Genomic DNA, 22,649 nt, shown 5'->3' on the forward strand with positions numbered 1-22,649 from the left:
GAGTAAAGCTGACTCAGTCACTTCCTTCCTCCTTTACCTTCTCCATGAGGAGAAGAATGAAGCTTCTGTTCCATCTGAACTTTCCCTAGCTGGGGTAAGCCAGGGCAGAGTGAAGTCAGCTTCCTTCAGTCAGTGTTTTGATCTGGGAATAGGATGTATTCCATTTGGGCTTTCCCAAGAAAAGCTCTGGCAGAAAAAAACAAATTCACTGATGAGGCACCAGTTTGTGAGACTCCAGCTGGCACTTAAAGCAGGAACCTGATCACATTGGTTGGCAGGGCCCTGCCCTTAACAATATAGACAGGTTCCTGTCCTTTGATGTCTAGTAGACTATAGCAGAGGTCTGTCTGTGGCAATTCGTGCTCCGTAGGATGGCTAGTGGACAGGCTACATTATTAATACGGTCCATCGTCAGAATTGCCAACTGCAGCACCTGTTATTACAGCACTGTTTATAGACTTGATCGGCAATCCTAGTTTTATAAGTTGATACGACCATAGTGCTTTACTTCCAGCTAAGTAAGCAATAAAAGTAGACAATTAAAAATCATTACCTAAAAGCACCTGGGCTGGTCCTGCCAAGGCCCAGCACAAGGGATTCTGTAATTTCCATACTTTCAGAGCGCATCATTGGAACAATGTGCTTAAACAAAGATGAAGGGGACGGAACACCAATTATCTGAAAAAAGAAACGGTATCAGCATCTATCCAACAGCATACTTAAATTATGTCAGGAAATTCATGTCATTATAATGAAGAAGAACTGATGGCTCAAGGAAAACTAAAGAGAAAAAAGGGATTGAACATGAAAGTAAAGATCCTGGACTTTCCAAATGACTGTTCTTTCACTAAGGTTTGCTAGTTAGGTTGGTTTTAATGATAACTGTTATTTCCACTATCTAGACATCTTCTGGTATGCTTCTCTTATCACCATGCTAGTCCATGAAGCTTATTCTGCTAACATGTTTGCTGCACTAGTTATTCTTCTGTAGTTTATATATTATACTGAAGTCTGCACAAGGGAACATAATTTTATCTTTTGAAAACAGAAAATGACTAATTTATGCAAACATAAGCCATATGTTACATTCTGATTTTGTTGGTTTTATAAAACTTTAAAATGAAGGAGCAAATGAGATCATAGTATGTTATAAACTTTTCAGCAAATTCAGTATGGATAACTTTATAACCAGTCTTCAGTTTTGGACATTTTTTGCCAATAGGCTTTCATGGTCTGGACTCCAAGAAGGTGTCTAATCATTTTCTGAGCACAGCTATACTATTACCTTATACAATTTCTATTAATCAGTTAACAACATATAATGTAAGTATTTTCTTTTGCTTGATTCTAAAAGACCATTGCTTGCTATTGCAAAGGGTTTTTAAAAGCTACTGCATCACAGAAAAGAATGAATTCATGTTTTGAAAAGAAGCAACTCATAATATGATTATATAAGCAGTTTCTTTTCTAAGCTGTAGTACAGCTGTAGAGGAACCAGACACCAATCACATACCAAGCTGTGTTTTTGTTTCAAGGATTCTGAAGATGGCCCCCATCATACAATCAAAAAGTTTGTTTGATACTGATCTTTAAAACATTATTTCAAGAAACTCCACACAATACAAAATCAGGCAGCGCTATAAATTTGCCAGTGCAGCTTTGCAATTTAAACTACCAATTTATAAAAAAGGAATACTGGATACAATCCAGTCCACCAGCATGTAGAGGGGCTTTATAGGGCACAATCAAATGCTGATTCCCTCAACTTACATCAAAAAGGGTTATTTGTGTGTACCTCCTACATCCCCAGCAAGCCCTTCCTCTGCATTTTGTGCAGGATACTCATACACAAAAGAACAAACAACTTGCATTCATTAATGGACAAAAACTCAATAAATTAAGGCTATTGCTGAAGACAATAACCTTAATTTCATTCTAACACCCCTTTGGCACTCCTGCACATATACTAGAATACACACAGAGACCAGGAGAAAAGAGGACTTTAATGAGCTCTGTTGGGATCTCCCATGTATAGATAATGCACCTGCACTGATACAGACTTCTTGCTTTTTGTTTTTGGAATTTATTTTTCCATGTTAATGGGGATAGGTGAGCTCTAAGTAGTCTTCATGGAACTTGTAGGCATTTCACCTTCCATCCTTTCCCTTCCTGTCCTTTTCTTGTTTATTCTATCCCTCACTGGTTTCTCTACCTCTAAACCATGGACTATAAATTCTTGGGGTGTATCTGTCTTTTTCTGGTGAAGCATCAGTCACACCTGTTAGTACAGTATAAATATAAAAAAATACTTTTTTTTTTTTGGTACTTCCTTTCCTGCATGTGGCCTGCTGCTCTGATTGTGAGAAAGAAGAAATTCTGCCAGTTGTATGAAAAGTGGATTCACAATGGTCTTTTTCTGGCTAATTAGAATTTAGTAGCAAAGTATTGGGAAATGGTAGCTTGGGGAGCTTCAAGTTACCTACAATTTCTAAAGAATTCCACTGCAGAGAAATTTATCCAATACCTATGTTCAAAGATTTGGTTCAATATTGGTATCACACCACACCTTGGCTTGCGTTTCTAAATGTACAAGCAAAATCACCAGATACAGCTTCTTACTGACTGTTATTTTCCATGTGCTCAGGAGTCCTATTTCATTGTGCAAAGGCCCCTGACGGCAGAACAATAAACTATTCCACACAAATACCTAGTTCACACAAATATTTGCAGTTCTGCTTTGAACCTGGTTTCTGATTCTTTCTAGCTAACTGCAAACCCTGGACAGTTCAGACATCTCATCCAACCATGATTAGGCTTCCTTAGCAGTAATTTGGTGCAATGTCTGAATTAAGCTTTCCAGATGCAAAGGCAAGTCTGTTGGACACTTTGGTTTTCCACAGAGTAGCTTCATAATTGCATACAGCTTCTCCAATTTCATCAGAAATATGTTGGCTAACTTGGCAGCCAACAGGAATGAGGTCAAGGAAAAATATATCACATGAACACTTCTATTTCATCTAGTGAAATAAGTTTGAAAAAAGAGGATTTTCAGGTAATGAGAACTTCAGGTAAATAAGAACATAAAAACAGATTATTATTATTATTATTATTATTATTATTATTATTATTATTTCTTTGCTGAAAACTACTATATGAATGGTAATTGTAGCTGGAAGTCACTTAGGATTTATTGAGAAATATCAGATTGTAGTCACTTTCCAGTTTAAACAATGAAGAGAGGGATCAACTATGTATTTTTATTCCATTGGTGGGCAGAAGCTAGCAACATGTGACTTTATACCTTACCAACAATAGCCACCATTCTGTCTATAATAATAAACAGAGCCAAAAGGCACTTGAACTGTACCTACTGAGAATATGGTTTCTAATAGCTTGAGAAGACTGTCCCTCATAATTAAAAAAAAGGCTTTAGAATAGAATCAGTAAACTGACTTTACAAATTCATTTCTAATCATAAGGAAATAAGCAAATGAGGGATTGTAATTCCCATTTATTTCTAACACAACAAGATTTATCAAGTTGTTTAGCATTAAGTCTACATACTTTTGAATCAATGCTGTAGCCACTATCTGGAGTAGACGCCAGCGTCTCAGGAGGAGAACATCTTACAGAACCAGCAGATGCAGAAAAGGATGCTGAAGTTGCTGCACTGCAGCAAAGAATCAGGTAGTTTCTCCACAGCCCAATGTAGGAGTCATTGCTTATAGCAGTATTCACTTTCTTTGCATTGATAGGGCTGCTATTAAGAAAAACAAAAACAATGTACTATCTCTAGTTAATACAGCTTCATCATATAAGAGAAATACCACAAAGTCAGAACTGTGCTGAATCTGCATGCACAGACAGTACAAAGTGTGACATAAAATGCACTGTCTCAGAAAATCTTTACATCATTAAAATACTGTTTCTAGTCCTCAGTGCTGCAGGGGAACATAGAAGTAACATCAATCTTCTTCATTATCAAATTCTGTGATAATTCTGATAATGCACTGTATATGCAAATATGCATATAGAGACAATATTGACAGTATGGATTAAAGATGTTTCAAGAAACCATCATCATCGTCGTGTCATTTTCATCATCTCTGTACTGCTCACAGCCAAAGCTCTTTGGGCAGTTCACAACATTAAGTCACCCATCCTGATTTCAACCAGGCCCAATTCTGCTTAGGTTCCAAGATTAGGCAGGATCAGGCACTTCAGGCCATAGGGAAGCTTTCACTTTCTTTCATTACACAAATAAAATTAAAATAAAGTAACAAGTAAAATGTACTACTTATTTATTTAAAACTATTATATGCTGTACCTTATGCATGGTACTAGATACTCTAATTTCCATATGCATGAGTGCTTATTTTGTTTGGTTATATTAAGAAAGGTACTTACTTTATGTCAACTTGTGGAGACAGCAGTTGAAGTCTAGTATAAGCAAACATCCAAGCATAGCTGACAGCTGTAGGACAGTGCTTTGGAAGATATTCTTGTTTCATAAAACTAGAAAGGCTAATAATCCAAGGGTCCTGTCCCTGAGTTACATGTGCAAATATCCATATATGCGATGGACTTACAACATCAAACTGGTGGCTGATAGGAGATGAGCTCCAGTCAGCTAATGTTTGCAAATCTATTGAACTGGGACAGTACAGTAACATAGTCTGTGTACAGAAACAAACAAACAAACAATTCTATTAGTACACCAGAAACTGTATCAGAACATGTCTCTGTAGTTGGAGTGAGACAGAAAGCTCCCACTCTATTAAACATAGTTAATAGTGGAGGCTTCAGGACCACATTCATTCTTCCTTTTCTTCATCTGCTCCTCTCCCCAAAACAAATTCTCCTTCTACCTTTGCCAGCATTAAGCTGGTTTACTTGCATACCTGCAGCAACACTAGGCAAATTTCACACTAGCACTGGGTGAAGTAAAAAAGGGGGAATTTGCATGGGAGAAGGAAGAGAGGAACAGGTTAGCAACCTTTTCTTTATCTCTTAATCATAGTCAAGGCACAAGCAGCATTACTCGTAGAAGTTCTGAATGTCTGAATGCATTCTTAACAAGAAAGAGAACTCAAATATGTACACCAACAGGGGATTAGTCCATTACAAAGATATGAGGGGGACTAATAACCTGTCACTCACATAAAATATACTAGATGATGGCTGACTTCAAAAAGTGCATAAAAATTCTCTCATCAGAATTTTCTTAAGCCAGGAAAGGATATCAGTCTATTCTGTTTATGAAATTAAACAAATTCAGTTAATATAAATCATTTACAAAATGGTGTATTCACCAAATGAAGTTGCACCATACGGAAACCTATCATGTGTAACTAGCCATGGTAGGCTGTTCTATCATGTGAACATGCCATGTTTAAAACTTGTTCTAGGAACTGTTGTACCTCTATGGATTGTTATGTCATCTAAACTTGGGCAACAGAACCTAGTATCAGTTCAGTGAAGAGGGGAACATGCTACTCAGCAAGAGTAGCAAAATCCACCTGCTGCTTTTGCCAAGCATGCCTGGGCCACAGTCAGTGAGAGAGGCTCCATCAAACATCAAAACAACACTCTGGAGCAACCCTTACTGGCTTGGTCTCCACTCAGACATCCATGGGCCATTTTGCTATTACAGTAGTTTTTTTTTCCATTTTATCCTCTTTGTTGGAAGTCCTTTTTTGTAATCTCTGAAATGATAGCCACTGACAGACACTTCGAAGTGGCACAGTGGAGCATCAGAGTTGTCAGTGGTTCACTACTCATTTTTAAAAAATATTTTTGTGCCCAAGATTCACAGCATAATGGTTTCATTATTTTTAGGTCAGATTTTCAGAGGTGCACAATTCCAAATATCCCAAATGTATAGGTTAGCCTTTTCAATGCGCAGGATGGTGAAGAGGCACCATCCATGAACATTGACAAAGAAAGGCTACAAGAAGGTTAATTTATTGTTTTGCTTCTCATTTGACACCTGTCAAATGGAGAAACTGTTGAGTAAGAAGTGAAGGCTGAAGGTTATATTTGTTCAAGAAATGGGGTGGTGAGTAGACCACCTCATTTGTGCCAGGATCCTCCAGGTTTTTTTGTTTTAGCACAACTGACTGTGGAGACAGGGCTCAGCTTTCTCACAATACAGCCTTCCCAGCCAGTCAGTTCAGGTAAATGGGGTAGAAGGAGTTAGCAGATGACTCTGCAAAGTCAGGGTTAACACACAAGATTAGTCAGGCAGCAACTGAAAACTGAACCATCTTGGGCATGGGAGGAAACACTACAGAATGAGGAGAAGAGGAGTATGAGGTCCTAGATGCAGTGAGGCAGTGTCAGACCAAATGAGTGAATCAATCAGGTAATGTCAGATGTTCCTGCTGTTTGACCTACAAGAAGCATGACCAACCTGAAGGAGGAGTCAAGATTCTGGGAAAAGGAAAAGAGGAGAGGGCTGTTTCAGTTTAGAATCAACTCTTCACAAGGGCAGATGCTACGCCCTCAGATTAGAGGGATCATTAATTTGATTCATGCCATCTGTTGACAAAAATGTCATGTAGCCTAGCAGAAATCATTAAGCTTCAATAAAAGACTATATTTTATGAGCTTTTCATTTTATGCTGTTTGAAAAGAAAAGGGGGGGATGTTCACTGTTCTCTATCTTTTCTCCACTTTCTCAAGGATGTAGATAACCAGGCAAACCCAAAAGTGCAAGCCACCCCTTTTACTGAAGCATGAATTTTTGAAAGTCAAAACTCAAGCATCGATTTAAAATTGATGTTTTTATGAAACCTCCAAAGCTCTGACAAAATAGTGCAAATCCAGGATGTGACATTTATTTTAAAATAAATGGGAAGCAAATCAGTGACCGCCAGTCTGATGTACTATTTTGGCATTCTGAAAGGGCTATAAGTTGAAGTTACTTCAGAGATCATGAAAAGTTATGACAGAAAAAAGAGAAAAATGTAGGAAAAAAAAACCAGTGAAGACAGCAAAAGGAGTCAAGAGTCACAGTTGCAATGGGATCTATCATGGAGTCTGCAGAAGGACTAAGGAGAAAGGAGAGCGGGGACTACCTGAAGTAAGCCCTATCCTCTATCAGAGCCTCATAGGTTATTCCAAAATGGATTGTTTCAAAACAACCCACCCTGTATAGCTTGTTCACAGAGTGGGTTGCCAGGTTTTATTTACTGTAAAATCATACAAAGACTGCAGCATCAGACCCGAGGCATTCTCCATCATGACAGTTGGGGCTGCATATACTAGCAATGTCTATGCATTTTGGACAAAGTTTGAACACCAAAGAAGTCCATGCTTGTACTGATAGTGAATGTTAACGGGGAAACATTTGAAGCTTCAAAAAAACTGTAGAACAGCTCTGCTTCAGGACTGAATAGTAGACATTGCCCAAAGCAGGTTAAAGTCAAGTGGCTCCCAATCAGAAGCATTTTTTTCTGAGAAGACACCCCACCAAAACATAATGTTCGTGTCGGAGCAGAAGCTTCAAAAGCAGTTCTGCAGTCAAGGATGTTGTGTTGGTGTGCTGAAGTATTTAAAAAGTGTTTATGTGGTATCAAAAATCTGAGATTTACTAAGTATTGCATGGCATTCAGATATATATAACTGATATACAATGTGCACTATTAAACTAGTAAACAAGGAAAGAGTTTCTTAAGCATACATTTTCTTCAGGAAACTACAAACACCAAAAGAAATTGTTTTTCAATAATCTTACCTGATCAGCACCAGTGAGATGTATGAAACTTTCAAGAATCGATGGACTCAGTCGGTCCATTACATCTATGGCCAACTCATCATCACTCTGAAATTTACATAAATACAAATATCTAATCCATGACAAAGCCAGAAAGTTTAAATCTAGGCATTTAAGTTGCATATGACAATTAGCTTACCTTAGAAATGTCTAGAACTACGAACAAGGCCCTTATTTCTTTAAGACAACTGACAGCTAGTCTTCTAGTGGCTGGTCTTGTGCTACAAAGAATGACCAATGCAAAACCTTCTACCACATGGAATACACTTGAATAAGGGTTCTTTTCCAAGGGAAGGGTAGGTGCAGTTCCATTTGCTACACCTCGCTAAAAGAGGGGGGAAAAAGGAGTTACAGAAATCAACAAGATCTAGTTGTTTGTAGCAATTATTAACTATTAGCAATTGGAACAATGCCATATATGTTCACTCCTCTTTTTAATATTTATTAGTCTTACAGAATTCCTACATAACATTGTGACTATTTACACTACAGTCATCATCTTCCTGCCTAAAAGAAGCTGAAGGAACAAGTAACACTAAAGTAGTCAGCAAAGCTCTGCAGACCAGAAAAAGACTCACCTACACACCAATATGGTCTTAAATAGCCAAGATATTAAAACCTTTCCTAAACAACCCAATTTCATTCTAAATTTCTTCCCAAACTCTTCCATTCCATCAGTCCTAGTGTCTATAACCTGTACATTATGGAAGAGTCCTGTTCACATAGTTCCAATTTGAATATTCTTTCTCTAGTTATTTTTCTATCCACATACTTATCTTGTCACACTAAAGTAGCTTGATGAATAGTAAATTAATTCCTAATACTACTGTTCCCACATGTAATGCAATATTCATTGTTATATTAAAGCACAGAAGTTAGCAATAATTTAATGCAGCAGAATAATACCTGAGTTTCTTGGTTCTTATTTTGCATTTGGACTGCTTGTTTCCACTGATTTATTAGCTGCACTAGCATCTTAACTGCATTGTCAAGAAGTGTTGGGTGAACATCAGTAACTTCGCGGACAATAAAATAAACAAATCCTGACAGAACATCTTCCCGCCAATCTGGAAAATCCAGCATTAATGCTTGCAAAGTATTGAAAGCCAGTGCACGCAGTTCTTCATCCATGTGAATTGTCAGCCTGCAGGGGAACATAAACTATTGTTCAGAATCTAAGAGAAGAGCTACCATATTTAATATAAAAACTTGGTTCAGTCTGGGAAAGATGGTAGATGGTACACATGCTTGAGACATCAACCTGAGTTGACTCAAACGTTCCTTTCAGTATATCTATGTATTCAGTCACTGAGGGCTGGTGCATGCAGAAGGCTGAGGATTATTTTAGTAATTCAAAGATCAAGTTTACTGGACCAAGAATCAGGATCAAGCTCTTCCACCATCTAGAGTGAATAACTGCTTCTCATCCACCTTTTGCTAGCATACCCCCCATGGTGTTACACTGACACAGACATTAACTGTGGTTAATAACAAAAAGGTTCTCAGCTTTGAGGCATGGTTAAGAAGAAAGCCCAATGTAGACTTAATTATGATCAATGTTGGTTCTGATGTAAAGTTGTGCAAGTTAAGGTTAGCAGGGGGAATTTATTTCAAGTAGGAGAGTGGTCAAGGAAATGTACAATCCAGTAGGCCAGCCATGATTTAATTATCCACAGTCTTTCACCTGCACCAGCCTTGAATGCCTATTATACATATCCACCATCAGGTCTGTACCTCAAGCAGTTCAACTGTTAGATGCATAAGGAACAGAAATCCCATTCAAAGCAAATTAACACCAAATCCTTTTCTATGAAGTCGATTCAAAGAGTTTAAAGAACTGCCTTGCACCTCATAGTAATTGAACTGTTTCCAGGAAAGATATTCATAGTCTAACAATATCAACCTGATAAGATCCTAGTCAGGGTACTGTAATGTGTTCTATTTGGAGCTACCTTTAAAGAATATATGAGAACTGTGGATGGTTCAGAATATGGCACCTAGACAACTGAATGGGATTTGCTGAATGCAAGATCTTTAACAGTAATTAAAGATCTACCAGGGTTTCCAGTTTGTTTTCATGGATGATTCAAAGGGCAGGCTTGACCTATAAAACTCTACATAAGGTATCTAAAAGAGTCATTTTCTCCCCTCTCAATTTTCTATTCACTGAAATCATCCTATGATGCCCCACTTAAGGTTCTCTTTAAATATCTGGCAGGTTGTCCCTTCTTGGAATTCCTCATGTAGAAACTTTGTTTTGCATTTGCGTTTATATTTTAGGCACCAGTTATTGTTTTCTTAGAGCTGTATTCTTCCGCTGATTTTTTAAACCTATTTTTAAAGATTGTAAGCCATCTTTCAGATCTTGGGTGTAAGGGTGGGATAAAAGGCTTTTAATCAACCCACTATATCCTACTCATATTAGTATTTCAGATAATACATTTATTTTTTTATTACCAAAATTTTATAAATGGCCTTCCCCAATAAATGTTTGAAGCTTTCTACCTTGCAAGCAATTCAATCAGGTCAGTTCTGCTCATGCCATCTGGAATTAGCCTCGGGATTGCAGCAATACAAGTTCTAAATAAATCAATTTTTGGTTTTCTCTCACCTCTGTGAAAAGAAACCAGATTTAAAATAGTCAAATGAGACCTTAGATCAAGACTCTTGGTATATTGTACATGTATGACAGATTCAATTACAGAATTCTTTTTACTTTAGATGTTAAATTAATACACATTTTAGTGCAATATGCTATCTATGGGTACAATACAGATACTTATGCATAAGTTTTGCTGGAATCAACAGAATTGATATTTTCTGTTAATAATTCCAATTGTGTATAAATGGAGCTCAAAAAATAGTAGGCCATCATGTGTCAATCATTTTTAAATGCAAGTAGTACTGCAATGAATTAGATAAAGGGATGATTGATTTGTTACATACGTGATCATGTCTTCAGGTTCCTTGTTGGACATCTGTATACTAGTCATGCACATTGGCCTTCCAACTTCTTTGTCTAGATGCCTAAGGATGCTGTCTAAGGCTTTTCTTACTTGAGGATAGTATATTGACATTCCTAAAGAGGCAAAGTTCAATAACATTTGGTTCTCAAATCTAAGCTACAGTTCAATTTCTGCTTTCTTGAATTTTACTGGGTGCTCAAACTTTTGCACTGATTCTGAACACAATGCTTGAAACTGAATCTCACTCATTTAAAAAAAAACATTGTATATTCCAACTAGAATTCAGCATTTATCTAATCAAATATTGCTAAAATATTCTAAGTACTTATTAAAACAACAAAAATATTTTAATAATGAACCCAAAAGTTATAGGTAACTCCTCCCAATGGGTTATGTCACTTGTCTCACTTTGCCCCTTTAACAAGGATAAGTTATCGTATCCAGTTCAAAGCTTGAATGATGGATGGTTCCTACAGCTGTGATGTACTTCAACACACCCCAAGTTCAGCGCACATAAAAAGGCGAGCCCCAGTTTGTCCTCAAGTTTGGAAAGGAAGATAAGTCTTGTGCTTAGCAATAATAGAAGCACAGCAGAATTATGTGGATGATATACTGCTCCCACCCAAACTATTAAGTCAGAAGGAAAACTGGAAGCCATCAAGATCACAGAGGGCAGAACCATTCCCCAAACAGTTCTTTCTTTGGCTTTTATCCTGGGATATTGAGGTCAGTGTACAACCACAAATTAAAATAATAAAACTGAAATAGAAATAAAGCACAGTAACTGTAATTACAAAACAAAAATAATTTAGGCAACTTCCTGGAATACTTGACAATTGCTGATAGTGGACAAATAGTAGGAAGTCAACTGCCATTATCTGAATGACTGACCAACCTGCCAATCCTAATATTAATTGTATAATACACACAAAACAAGAATCCATCCATTCGGAATGGCCTCTGTAGCACACCAGTGACCTTACCTTCTCTGACCATTATCTGTGAACATCATGTTGAGCTTACACAATTTTAAAAAAGATTTTCTTAACATCTGCAAACCACAGGTCCCCTCAAACCGTGTCATTACCTAACGATCTACACCCAGAGACTTTCTCTGCATATAGTATTAGTCTCCAATCCTTGCAGAATGGAAAGCAGTGAGAAAAAGGGAGATAATCCATAGCCCCTCTTTTCATTCTTTATTTAGTGTGTTTGTATGCCATCCTTTAGTCAAAGTTTATAGCCTATGAAGGATAGGTTCTTGCAACATTAAAAATAGTGGTTCACAGTTTTAATGGTTTTAATGGTTTAGCAGTTAAATAATGTACTATTTCTGTATCATTAAGGAGCTTTTATGCTATACTAGTAGTATTCCTCCCTTTCAATACCAAATTGACTAACCTATAACTTTTGCTTCTTCATCCGTCAGCGTTTTATTGAGAAAAATTTTCTTTACACGGAGAGTATTTCCTGAGGGAAGTACAACTCCTGTAGTTGGCATAGGTGGTTCACCATCCTTCTGTTGTAAACTGTCTGCTATCACAAGGAAGACTCTGAGACCTATATTCATTCTCTGTAGCACAGCAAAAAATAAAAATAAAAAATTAGCAATACAGGCAAGATACTGTGACACAGTGACGATGAAACGTTTTAATATACATTTTGCAACATTTCCCTCCCATTAACAGAATGAATTCTCCACACAATTCAGGGCAACTAAACATTCAAAATCAGTATCCCCAATTAATATATGGCTAAATCAGACACTAACGTTTAGTAATCTTTGCAAAAAGTAATATATTCTTGAGCAGATTTTAAAAATTACAGTACTATTGGTTAAATCACCTGCTCAACACTCTTATTCAGGTTCTTTTAAAAAAGAAAAAAGTGGAATATAGTTCTCATATAATACAGCTACTAATAAAAATAAAAAAGAGAAATCTTTGGCTAACATGCAGGGATAATCAATGGCTTGAGTGGACTGTGGGGACAGTAAGGTCAAGGAGCTCATCCCATCAACTCTTGAAGTGACAATAAATTAGCATCAGACAATTATATACTTGTTTGGACTGGAGTGAGTTTGCTAACATTTGTTCATTTCATTTTCAAGCATGGTAACAACCTTAAGTTCCTTGCAAAAAAAGTAGTGTAGAAATGTAATAAATAGAAACAAACTAAGGGCAAATGCTATTTTGGGATGCATTAACGCAAGTATTACTTCCAAAACATGAGTTGTAGTAGTTCCTCTATACTCCTCACTAGTTAGACATCATCTGGAATACTGTGTGCAGTTCTGGGCATCAAGATTTAAGAAAGATGCAGGTAAATTTGAAAGGGTTCAGAGGAGGGCAATAAGGGTTGGAAACACTGCCCTACAAGGACAGACTGGGAGAACTAGGCATGTTCAGCCTTGAGAAGAGAAGACTGAGAGGAGACATGATATCCTTCTATAGCTCAAAGGCTGTCACAAAAAGTAAGGTCAAGATCTTGCTGATACCAGAGTGTAAGACATGGAATAATCAATTCAAGTTGTGAAAACCCAGATTCAGACTGGGTCGTCTCATCAGGAAAAGTTTCCTCACTGTCAGAGCAATATGACAGTGGAACCAACTGCCTAGAGAGGTGGTGGGCTCTCCCACACTTGAGACATTCAAAAAGAAACGGAACAGCCATCTGTGTGGGATGGTGTGACTTGGTGTCCTACAACAGCAGGGGGTAGGACCCAAAGGCCTTCATGACGTCTACTAAGTCTACTATTTTATGATTCTGGTCCTTGAGTAACATTATACATGCTTTAAAAAGAAGGAAAAAAAAAGCCATTCCAGCATGCCACAACCAGCAGGGCTGGATGGGAAATACTAGGCATTATCTTCTCTCTAAACATGTTGAGGACTACACCCTAAATTACCAGAGTAGATTAGAAAACTTCTAGTGTTTCTAGGGGCACCCACTGATGAGTATTTGCTCATAATTCCCTAAGTAATGCATTAATGTCAAATTACAATCACAAAAACAATTATTTGTGCTCCAATAGTATTTTACCTCTGGATTAATAGTAAAGGTTTTAGGTGATTTTCCAACACTGAGGAGATCAAAAATTATTTCTTTCATTGCAAAATCCAAGCGTTCCTAAGAAGAAAATAATATCTACATAAGACTCTTTGTAAACGGTAGTACATATTCCAAGCTGATAGGGTGAAAATTAGATTTTTGTTTTCTAAAATAACTAGCTCAAAACTAGATACTTTTAAATAAAATTATTTTTCAATAAACTACTCTACTGCATATTTTATTGTGGCTTATTCAAAATAATTGTTAAAAGCAGGTTGTATGCACTACACTAAGAGTTTTTATTTTACAGTCACAGACCAGAAAGATTAATAAACAGATAAAATAACAGTATAAAAATTAAAACACTGTTAGAAAAAGTACAATTTATTCAATATTTTCACTGAAGCAGGTGACTTTTTTCCTAATCTGAACTGCAGTCATTAAAATTTTGGGAACATTTCCAGTAACGTAAGAGGATACATCCCTTAAATAAATAGATACTTAAGTGGAAGAATTATTCCAATAGCAAACATTTATTAATGGAGTAATCAATTTCTCTTTGCATTCCCTATAAGAACTGCAATATACACTAGAAGATTTTTCTTGTTGTTTTATTAACCTTACAAGTCAGCCAACTCTTCCGGCGAACAGAGATATGCAAGGAAAAGAATTAGCTCTTGCTTGTCACAGGAGCAATAATACAGTGCTACCAAAAGCAGTGGTTTTCAAATTATACTCTGTAGAATCATGGATTTTTTGAAAGGCTGATTAAGAGCCGCTCAATGAAGATGTTAACAATGGTACAGAAGATGTGGTATTATAAAGCTGCATATCATCACTGCTCTCCTCATACTATACAGCTCCAGGGGAGTGTTGGCTGTGCTCTAGGGCAACCTTAGTTGTCATGTGGTGACAGATGCCTGGAAGGTCCACAGGAAGCTAACGTGCATCTTAGCACATCTTTCTCAGTGCTCTGAATATGCAGAAGCTTCCATTGTGAATGAGCCAGTGAGACAAGGAAGCATGTCTGAAAACCAAAGAGTTATACTACAGAGATTACATACAGAAAATTCAGCTTCTAATTTCCTACTCATCAATGATGCTCTCAGGGCAGTCTTCGGTAACTTACTATGCATCAACCCAACTTATTTATTAGATTAGCAAACATGCATCAGACTACTTCACAGGATGGATAAAATGAAAATTTTACATATACGCTTCTTGGGGAAGAAAGTGATATGGAAAGAAACAAATACTGAAATATTTAGCATATTATCAAAGCTGGACTAAAACATATTACAAAGCGATTTTACCTGAGCAATGAACTGGATAATTTTTACAAATATGTTCAGAGGTGTGTCTCGAGGGACTACACTGCGAGAGCCTTTTGGGAAAAGTGCTGATACAATGCTCATGAGACGGCTGTAGAATAAAAGTATAGAAAGCCATATTGAGAAAACCTACTAACATTTTATTAACCTAGTAACAGTAATTTTAAATTTGACAAAATGACAAAAGTTTTAGTATGTTGAACCAGACTTTTACCTTTGTGTTACAGTGTTGCTTTCACATTTTATTCTAATAACATAAACCCATAGCAATCTATATAGTGATTCCAGTGCAACTCGAGACATTTTGGGATCTTTATTCTGTTGAAGACAATTTAAAGAAGAGTTTTAAATCCATATACATATTTCAGTCTGAAAATACATTTCTAAATCCCATATTTAAATAGATTAAGCAGTAGTAACTTATATATGCATTTGTAGCCAAGAGAATTTGCTTATTTTTTATGGGATTTTAAAATTGCCTTTCAGTGCATATGGCTCTCACAAGGCAGAGTACAGTGTATTCGATAACAAACATAACACCTTCAGATTAAACACACATTGCTTCCACTTTAAATTATCAGTAATAATTAAGCAACCACAACTCTTAATAAAATGTAGGCTAAAATAAAACAGTCTTAAGTTTTTCCTTCAAAAGTCAGTAATAGTGGGACCATATGTACTTCTTAAGGGAGATAATTCCCAGGCGTAAGACCATCACCAAGTTACTTGGATCCGGATGTGCCATGTGCTCCCAAAAATGTATTTTACAGCAAGCATCACTGTAAAATCCACATTCTGCAAGGCACCTGAGAATTTTTTTTTGCCAACATGCCTTTGCTTTTCACAGGGCTCAAGGAAATTAAGTGGTATACACAGTCCCATGCACTGGGGGGGGGGGATGCAATAATCACACAAGTGATTACCATTTATGCATCACAACTTTGCCTGAAGCCTTTGCTCAGAATTATTTAACCAACCTGATGCATTTACATTTTGTTCATCTGAAGCAACTACACAAATTCTCAACATTTCAAAATATTTGCAGTTTTGAAAATGTTTTATTTACATAAGCAAGAGGCCAAAGGGTGTTTACATTACTTCCATACGATTGCCTTCTCTTTGACAGAAGATACACGAAGAATTCAGTAACTAATTGTGTGAAGGAGGTTTAAAAAAATTTAGCCTAATATTTTAGACAAGATTTACATTTGGGGTGCTACATTCATTTGTACAACTCAGTGGAAAACTGGTAGGTCTCTAGACTGTTGTGTCAAGAAAGCACAGCTAATGAAGTTCCCTTTTGTAAATTCCTTAGTGTGGCAGACCTGTTGGCACAAGATTAGGGTGGTACTAACATGTTTCAACTCTGGCTTTGCTTCCACCAAAATCATGAGTCAGAAAAATTGCTATCACTTTTTTGTAAGATTCATTCATATTACTGACACATCAGGGACATTGCTGAGCACAATATCCAAAAAGCAGAGCATGTGTTTCCTGCAAAAAAAGAGAGGTACCTGCAATTTCTAAATAGGTAAGTTCACACAAAGTGGTAATCCAACCTGTAAATAAGCTATGTAAGACCCAGAGAGACAGTCAGGTTTACCATAGATTGTACTCTTCTTTCCCACCTCCTGGTCCTCCTTGCATTATCCCAGGGTCCTGCATGACAGAACCTGTCTTGTCTCCCCCTCCTTGCTTTAATTGTGATCTTATTCTCATTTGTTTTTTCAGAGCCCCATTGTAATGCCACTGACAGCTGCTCCAACAACATTTAAGTTGTACTTTAGCATGACCATCACTTGCTCATTTCCCTTTAAAAATCCTGGGAGTAGGAAAATGCACACAATTAAAATCTTAAACATTATTCTTTTTTTCTGGTCTTTTGGAGGTGCAGGGGTACACACACTTGTATCTGCTTGAAATGTGAAGTCTTACCTGGTCATTCTAGCAAGTGTCTGCTGTAAGAGTGCAGTAAGTAACACCCGTGAACAATAACCAAGCAAGCCTGTATATAGGTTAAGTTGTACACACTGAACAGTTGCCAACTGCTGAGCTGTCAATAACAAAGCAAAGCAGTGCAGAGGGTTTTGCCCCAAAGGGTGGTGGCAAGAATATTTTAAGCAATGTGATCCCACAGTTTTTAAGCACTGTCCTGACTGTTTTCAGTCCCCTGCACCTTTTCCACATCACTTGTTGTTAGTCGCGAAGGCGTGTCCGACCCATCGCAACCCCATGGACAACATTTCTCCAGGCCTTCCTGTCCTCCACCATCCCCCGGAGTCCATCTAAGCTCACGCAGAATGCTTCAGTGACTCCATCTAGCCACCTCATCCTCTGCCGTCCCCTTCTTCTTTTGCCATCTATTGTTCCCAGCATTAGGCTCTTCTCCAGGGAGTCCTTCCTTCTCATTAGGTGGCCAAAGTATTTGAGTTTCATCTTCAGGATCTGGCCTTCTAAAGAGCAGTCAGGGTCTATCTCCTCTAAGACTGACCCGTTTGATCACTTTGCGGTCCAAGAGACTCGCAAGAGTTTCCTTCAGCACCACAATTCAAAGTCCTCAATTCTTCGGTGCTCAGTCTTCCTTATAGTCCAGCTTACACAGTCATACACTGCAACTGGGATAACCATAGCCTTGACTATACACACTCTTGTTAGCAGGGTGATGCCTCTGCTCTCCAGATTTGCCATAGCTTTCCTCCCCAGGAGAAAGCAACTTTTAATTTCTTGCCTGCAATCCCCATCTGCGGTAATCTTGGAGCCCAGGAAAATAAAATCTGTCACTACCTCCATTTCTTCCCCATCTACTTGCCAGGAAGTGAGAGGACCGGATGCCATGATGTTAGTTTTCTTAATGTTGAGTTTCAAGCCAACTTTTGCGCTCTCCTCCTTCACCCGCATCAAGAGGCTCTTTAGTTCCTCCTCACTTTCTGCCATGAGAGTGGTATCATCTGCATATCTGAGGTTGTTGATATTTCTCCCAGCAATCTTAATTCCAACTGGTGATTCATCTAGCCCCACCTTTCCCATGATGTGCTCTGCATATAAGTTAAATAGGCAGGGCAACAGTATACAGCCTTGCTGAACTCCTTTCTCAATTTTGAACCAATCAGTGGTTCCGTGTCCAGTTCTCACTGTTGCTTCTTGACCCGCATATAGGTTTCTCAAGAAACAAATAAGATGGTCTGGTACTCCCATCTCTTTAAGAACTTGCCACAATTTGTTGTGATCCACACAATCAAAGCCTTTAGCATAGTCAATGAAGCAGAAGTAGATGTTTTCTGGAACTCCCTAGCTTTCTCCATGATCCAGCGTATGTTGGCAATTGGATCTCTAGTTCCTCTCCCTCTTCAAAATCCTGCCTGTACTTCTGGTAGTTCTTGGTCCACATACTGCTGGAGTCTAGCTTGTAGGATTTTGAGCATAACTTTGCTAGCATGTGAAATGAGTGCAATGGTGCGGTAGTTTGAACATTCTTTGACATTGCCCTTCTTTGGGATGGGAATGTAAACTGACCTTTTCCAATCCTGTGGCCACTGTTGAGTTTTCCAAGTTTGCTGGCATATTGAGTGTAGCACTTTTACTGCATCGTCTTTTGAGATTTTGAATAGTTCAGTTGGAATACTGTCACCTCCACTAGCTTTGTTGTTGCTCAGACTTCCTAAGGCCCATTTGACTTCACATTCCAGGATGTCTGGCTCGAGATCAGTGACCACCCCATCCTGGTTATCAGGGACGTTAAGCTCTTTCTTGTATAGTTCCTTTGTGTAATCTCGCCATATCTTCTTAATCTCTTCTGCCTCTGTTAGGTCCCTGCCATTTTGGTCCTTTATCATGCCCATCTTTGCATGAAACATTCCTTCATATCTCCAGTTTTCTTGAAGAGGTATCTGGTCCTCCCTACTCTATTGTTTTCTTCTATTTCTTTGTACTGTTCATTTAAGAAGGCTTTCTTATCTGTTCTAGCTATTTTCTGGAATTCTGCATTCAATTGGGTGTATCTTTCTCTTTCTCCCTTGCCTTTCGCTTCCATACCACTAAGTAGCATGGAAATGAGCACAGAAATGAGACTACATCCTACTCTCTTTCTATGTGCACTCTCTTTTGGACAGATGTCAAAAGAAAGGATTCTTTAAAAATTTTATGTGGCATTTAAAAAAAAACATTTAAAAAAACAAAATTAAATTAAATTAAAACTTTGACACCTGTTGCACCTGTTCGTGAAAAGGGGGAAGGCTGCAGATCTCCCCTTTCCAGAGGACCTGGAGTTCTGGGGAAGTGTGGAAAAGGTGGAGGGCACTAAGAACTATCAAACCTATAATTGAAATCTGGAGTATGATGCTGCTATGGGGGAGATATTATCCCCTTTATTCCCTTTACTTCTTTGCTAACTCACCACTGTCAAATGTGTGCAAACAGCTTATATGCAGTCCCATTTTGTCAATGGCAATGGATGTCATCTACTGTGCTTTGAGAGCAGATATTAGCCAACTAAGAGTCCACATTTTGGGTAACCATAAATACGCACCCATAAAGAACCAGGATTTTTTAAACTGCAACCTCAACTGTGCACATTTTTGACATCCAGAACATTAAGGAGTAATGATGGATCATCATTCCTGTCACTTGGTCTCTGGTGGTGGATGGACAAGTAGTTTTTGCCACTCTTGCCAAGTGGTTTGCTCATCATTTCCCACAACCCATGATGGTATCAGCCTCCTAGCTTTAGATGACACAACAACTTATCATGGATCCAATAATCCAAAGAACAAGCCATGGGTTGTCGAAGTAGCTTGTTGGAGAAAAACAATCCTTCCTGTGGAAAGAGGTTCATGTTCACATGACATGACAACCCATTGTCAGCTGACAAGTTACATGAGCCCAATCAATGTATTGCTTTAGAAACCCAATTCAACTTGCCAGCTCATCTTCAAAGAGCAGATTTTAAGCAGAAAGATGCTGATAACTGCTTCAATCTCCATAGTTTTCATGCTGCCATTAAACATTTTCAATCATCATGGAAATACAGAAACAGTACGAGTCAGAAGGGGTCTCCTGGGCCATCTAGTCTGACCTCTGGCACCAGCCGGCTCCGTTCACGATATTCCCACCATGTGCATGTCCAGCCTATCTTTGAACACCCTCACTGATGTGGCCTCAACGACCTCTCGTGGAAGCACATTCCACACCCTCGGGGTCCTAACTGTCAGGAAGTGCTTCCTGGCATCTAAATGGAACCTTGGTTCCCTGAGCTTTGCTCCGTTGGAGCACGTCCTGCCTTCCTCTGCAGGTGAGAACAGGTCTCTACCCATCTCCATGTGACATCCCCTCACATACCTGTATGTCACCAACATATCCCCTCTGAGTCTCCTCTTCTCCAGGCTGAAGAGACCCAGTTCCCTCAGTCTCGCCTCATACGGCATCCCCTACAAACCAGCCACCAACCTTGTGGCCCTACGCTGCACTGACTCTAACCTGGCTATATCCTTTCTGTAATGAGGGGTCCAAAACTGAGCACAATACTCCAGTTGCGGGTGCACCAGAGTCATATAGAGTGGTAGTAATACCTCTCTCGATCTAGAAGCCACACTTCTGGCTATGCAACCAAGGGTGGCGTTCGCCTTCTTGACCACCGCATCACACTGCTGACTCATGTTTAGCCTGCAGTCAACCGGTACCCCGAGGTCCCTTTCACAAGTGCTGCTCTCCAGTCACTTGTCACCTAACCTATCCTTATGACACCTACTCCTATGCCCCAAGTGCAAGACTTATCCACGTTGAACGCCATCCTATTGTCTCCTGCCCATAGTCTGTCCAGATCCTTTTGGATCTGAAGTACCTGCTCCTCAGTTGTGGCCACTGCTCCAGTTTTAGTGTCATTTGCGAATTTGATCAGCAGACTGTTCACCCCTTCTTCCATGTCATTGATGAAAAGATTAAACAGGATCGGCCCCAGGACAGAGCCCTGGGGGACCCCGCTTGTCACTGGCCGCCATCCCGATGATTCCCCACTAATGGTTACCCTCTGCTTTCGGTCAGTCAACCATGCCCTAATCCACCAGACAGTGCTTTGGTGTATCCCAAAACTCCTCAGTTTCTCCACCAGGATATCATGGGGCACTTTGTCAAAGGCCTTGCTGAAATCCAGGTATACCACATCCACTGCATCCCCTCCATCTAGCCACCTCAAAACCTTGTTGTAGAATTCCACGAAGTTTGCCTGGCAGGACCTGTTTTTGCGGAAACCGTGTTGTGTGGCTGCCAGCCTCCCTTCCCTATCTAGCATCACTAGATCTCCCGCTATTATGAGCCTTTCCATTGTTTTTCCTACAATGGACGTAAGACTAACAGGTCTGTAATTCCCCATGTCCCTTCTACTACCCTTTTTGAAAACTGGGACCACTGATGCCACCCTTCAGTCCTCTGGAACTTCACCCGTTCTCCACGAGGCCTCAAAAATGGAGGCCAGCGGGCATGAGAGAACCCCTGCCAACTCTCTTAAGTACTCTTGGGTGTAACCCGTCAGGGCCTGGCGTCTTTGTAATGTCCAATGCCCTGAGGAGCCCCTCGACTTCAAGGGGCGGTTACTCTAATCTGTGTCCCTAAGCCCCCAGCCTCATCTCATCTCCTATGCAGATATCCCCCGTCCTGCTTTGGGGAGAACACAGAGGCAAAATAGTCATTTAGCATCTGTGCCTGTTCCCTCATATCAGTCACTGGATCTCCTTCCTCCTTATTTAGTGGTCCCACCACTTGTCTCCCCTTCCTCTTCCTATTTACATGCTGAAAGAAGCCCTTTTTGTTGCTCTTGATATTCTTGGCAAGTCTCAGCTCATAATCAGCCTTAGCATTGCGAAGAATCCTTCTGCAACGGGCCTCCTCCTCCCGGTATACCCTTTTGTCTATTTGCCCCAGTACCCATTTTTTATGGAGGTTCCTCTTTCGCCTAATCCCTCTAACCACCTCCTTTTGCATCCATGGTGGCACTCTCCTCTGCCTCACCACCTTACTAAGTAGAGGTATCGTCAAGGCTTGCGCCTCCAAAACCTCCCTTTTGAGTGCCATCCACCCCTCCTCAACTCGCTTACCTTCCAGTAACCTATCCCAGGAGACTTTCCCCAGTCTGGCCTTCAGTTGGCCAAAGTTGGCCCTCTTGAAGTGCCAGCTTCTAGTGCTCGACCTGCTGCACGTCCTCAGTCCCATTATCTCAAAGCAAAGGATGGAGTGATCACTCGCATCCAGAGCTCCACTAATCTGTACTTCATCTATCAACTCCTCTCTATTGGTCAAGACCAAGTCAAGGATGTTTCCCCCCTCGTCGCCTCTCGGACCCTCTGTGTGAAAAACCCTCCCTCTATAGCTTCTAAGAAGCAACGTGACCTGGCTGTCACCGCCGAGTGAGTCTCCCAACTAATATCCAGGAGATTGAAATCTCCCATAATTACTGTGTCTCTCCCCTGAGATATCCTTAGTATCTGGTCCGTCAGGACATCATCCAGGGTCTCAAGTTGACCTGGAGGGCGATAA

General features: G+C 39.4%; 1 protein-coding gene across 15 annotated transcripts in view; it reads right to left on the bottom strand.

The window, feature by feature from the left end:
• Window positions 1–22,649, bottom strand: part of FRYL (FRY like transcription coactivator) — a 177,712-nt gene that overhangs the window by 62,033 nt on the left and 93,030 nt on the right. For 14 of the 15 annotated variants that reach the window (XM_044417666.1, XM_044417664.1, XM_044417667.1 and 11 more), the window contains 12 exons: window positions 15,340–15,443; window positions 15,108–15,216; window positions 13,786–13,872; window positions 12,145–12,316; window positions 10,724–10,856; window positions 10,283–10,390; window positions 8,684–8,921; window positions 7,917–8,102; window positions 7,739–7,825; window positions 4,408–4,676; window positions 3,565–3,760; window positions 554–678 (listed from right to left, as the gene is read on the bottom strand). In XM_044417666.1, the coding sequence (XP_044273601.1) occupies window positions 554–678; window positions 3,565–3,760; window positions 4,408–4,676; window positions 7,739–7,825; window positions 7,917–8,102; window positions 8,684–8,921; window positions 10,283–10,390; window positions 10,724–10,856; window positions 12,145–12,316; window positions 13,786–13,872; window positions 15,108–15,216; window positions 15,340–15,443 (1,814 nt within the window). The remainder of the gene's footprint in view (window positions 1–553; window positions 679–3,564; window positions 3,761–4,407; window positions 4,677–7,738; window positions 7,826–7,916; window positions 8,103–8,683; window positions 8,922–10,282; window positions 10,391–10,723; window positions 10,857–12,144; window positions 12,317–13,785; window positions 13,873–15,107; window positions 15,217–15,339; window positions 15,444–22,649) is intronic. The other variant, XM_044417669.1, reaches the window with a different exon arrangement.

Source organism: Varanus komodoensis, unplaced genomic scaffold (assembly GCF_004798865.1).
Source record: "Varanus komodoensis strain SLA01 unplaced genomic scaffold, ASM479886v1 scaffold9, whole genome shotgun sequence".
NCBI classification, from domain to species: domain Eukaryota; kingdom Metazoa; phylum Chordata; class Lepidosauria; order Squamata; family Varanidae; genus Varanus; species Varanus komodoensis.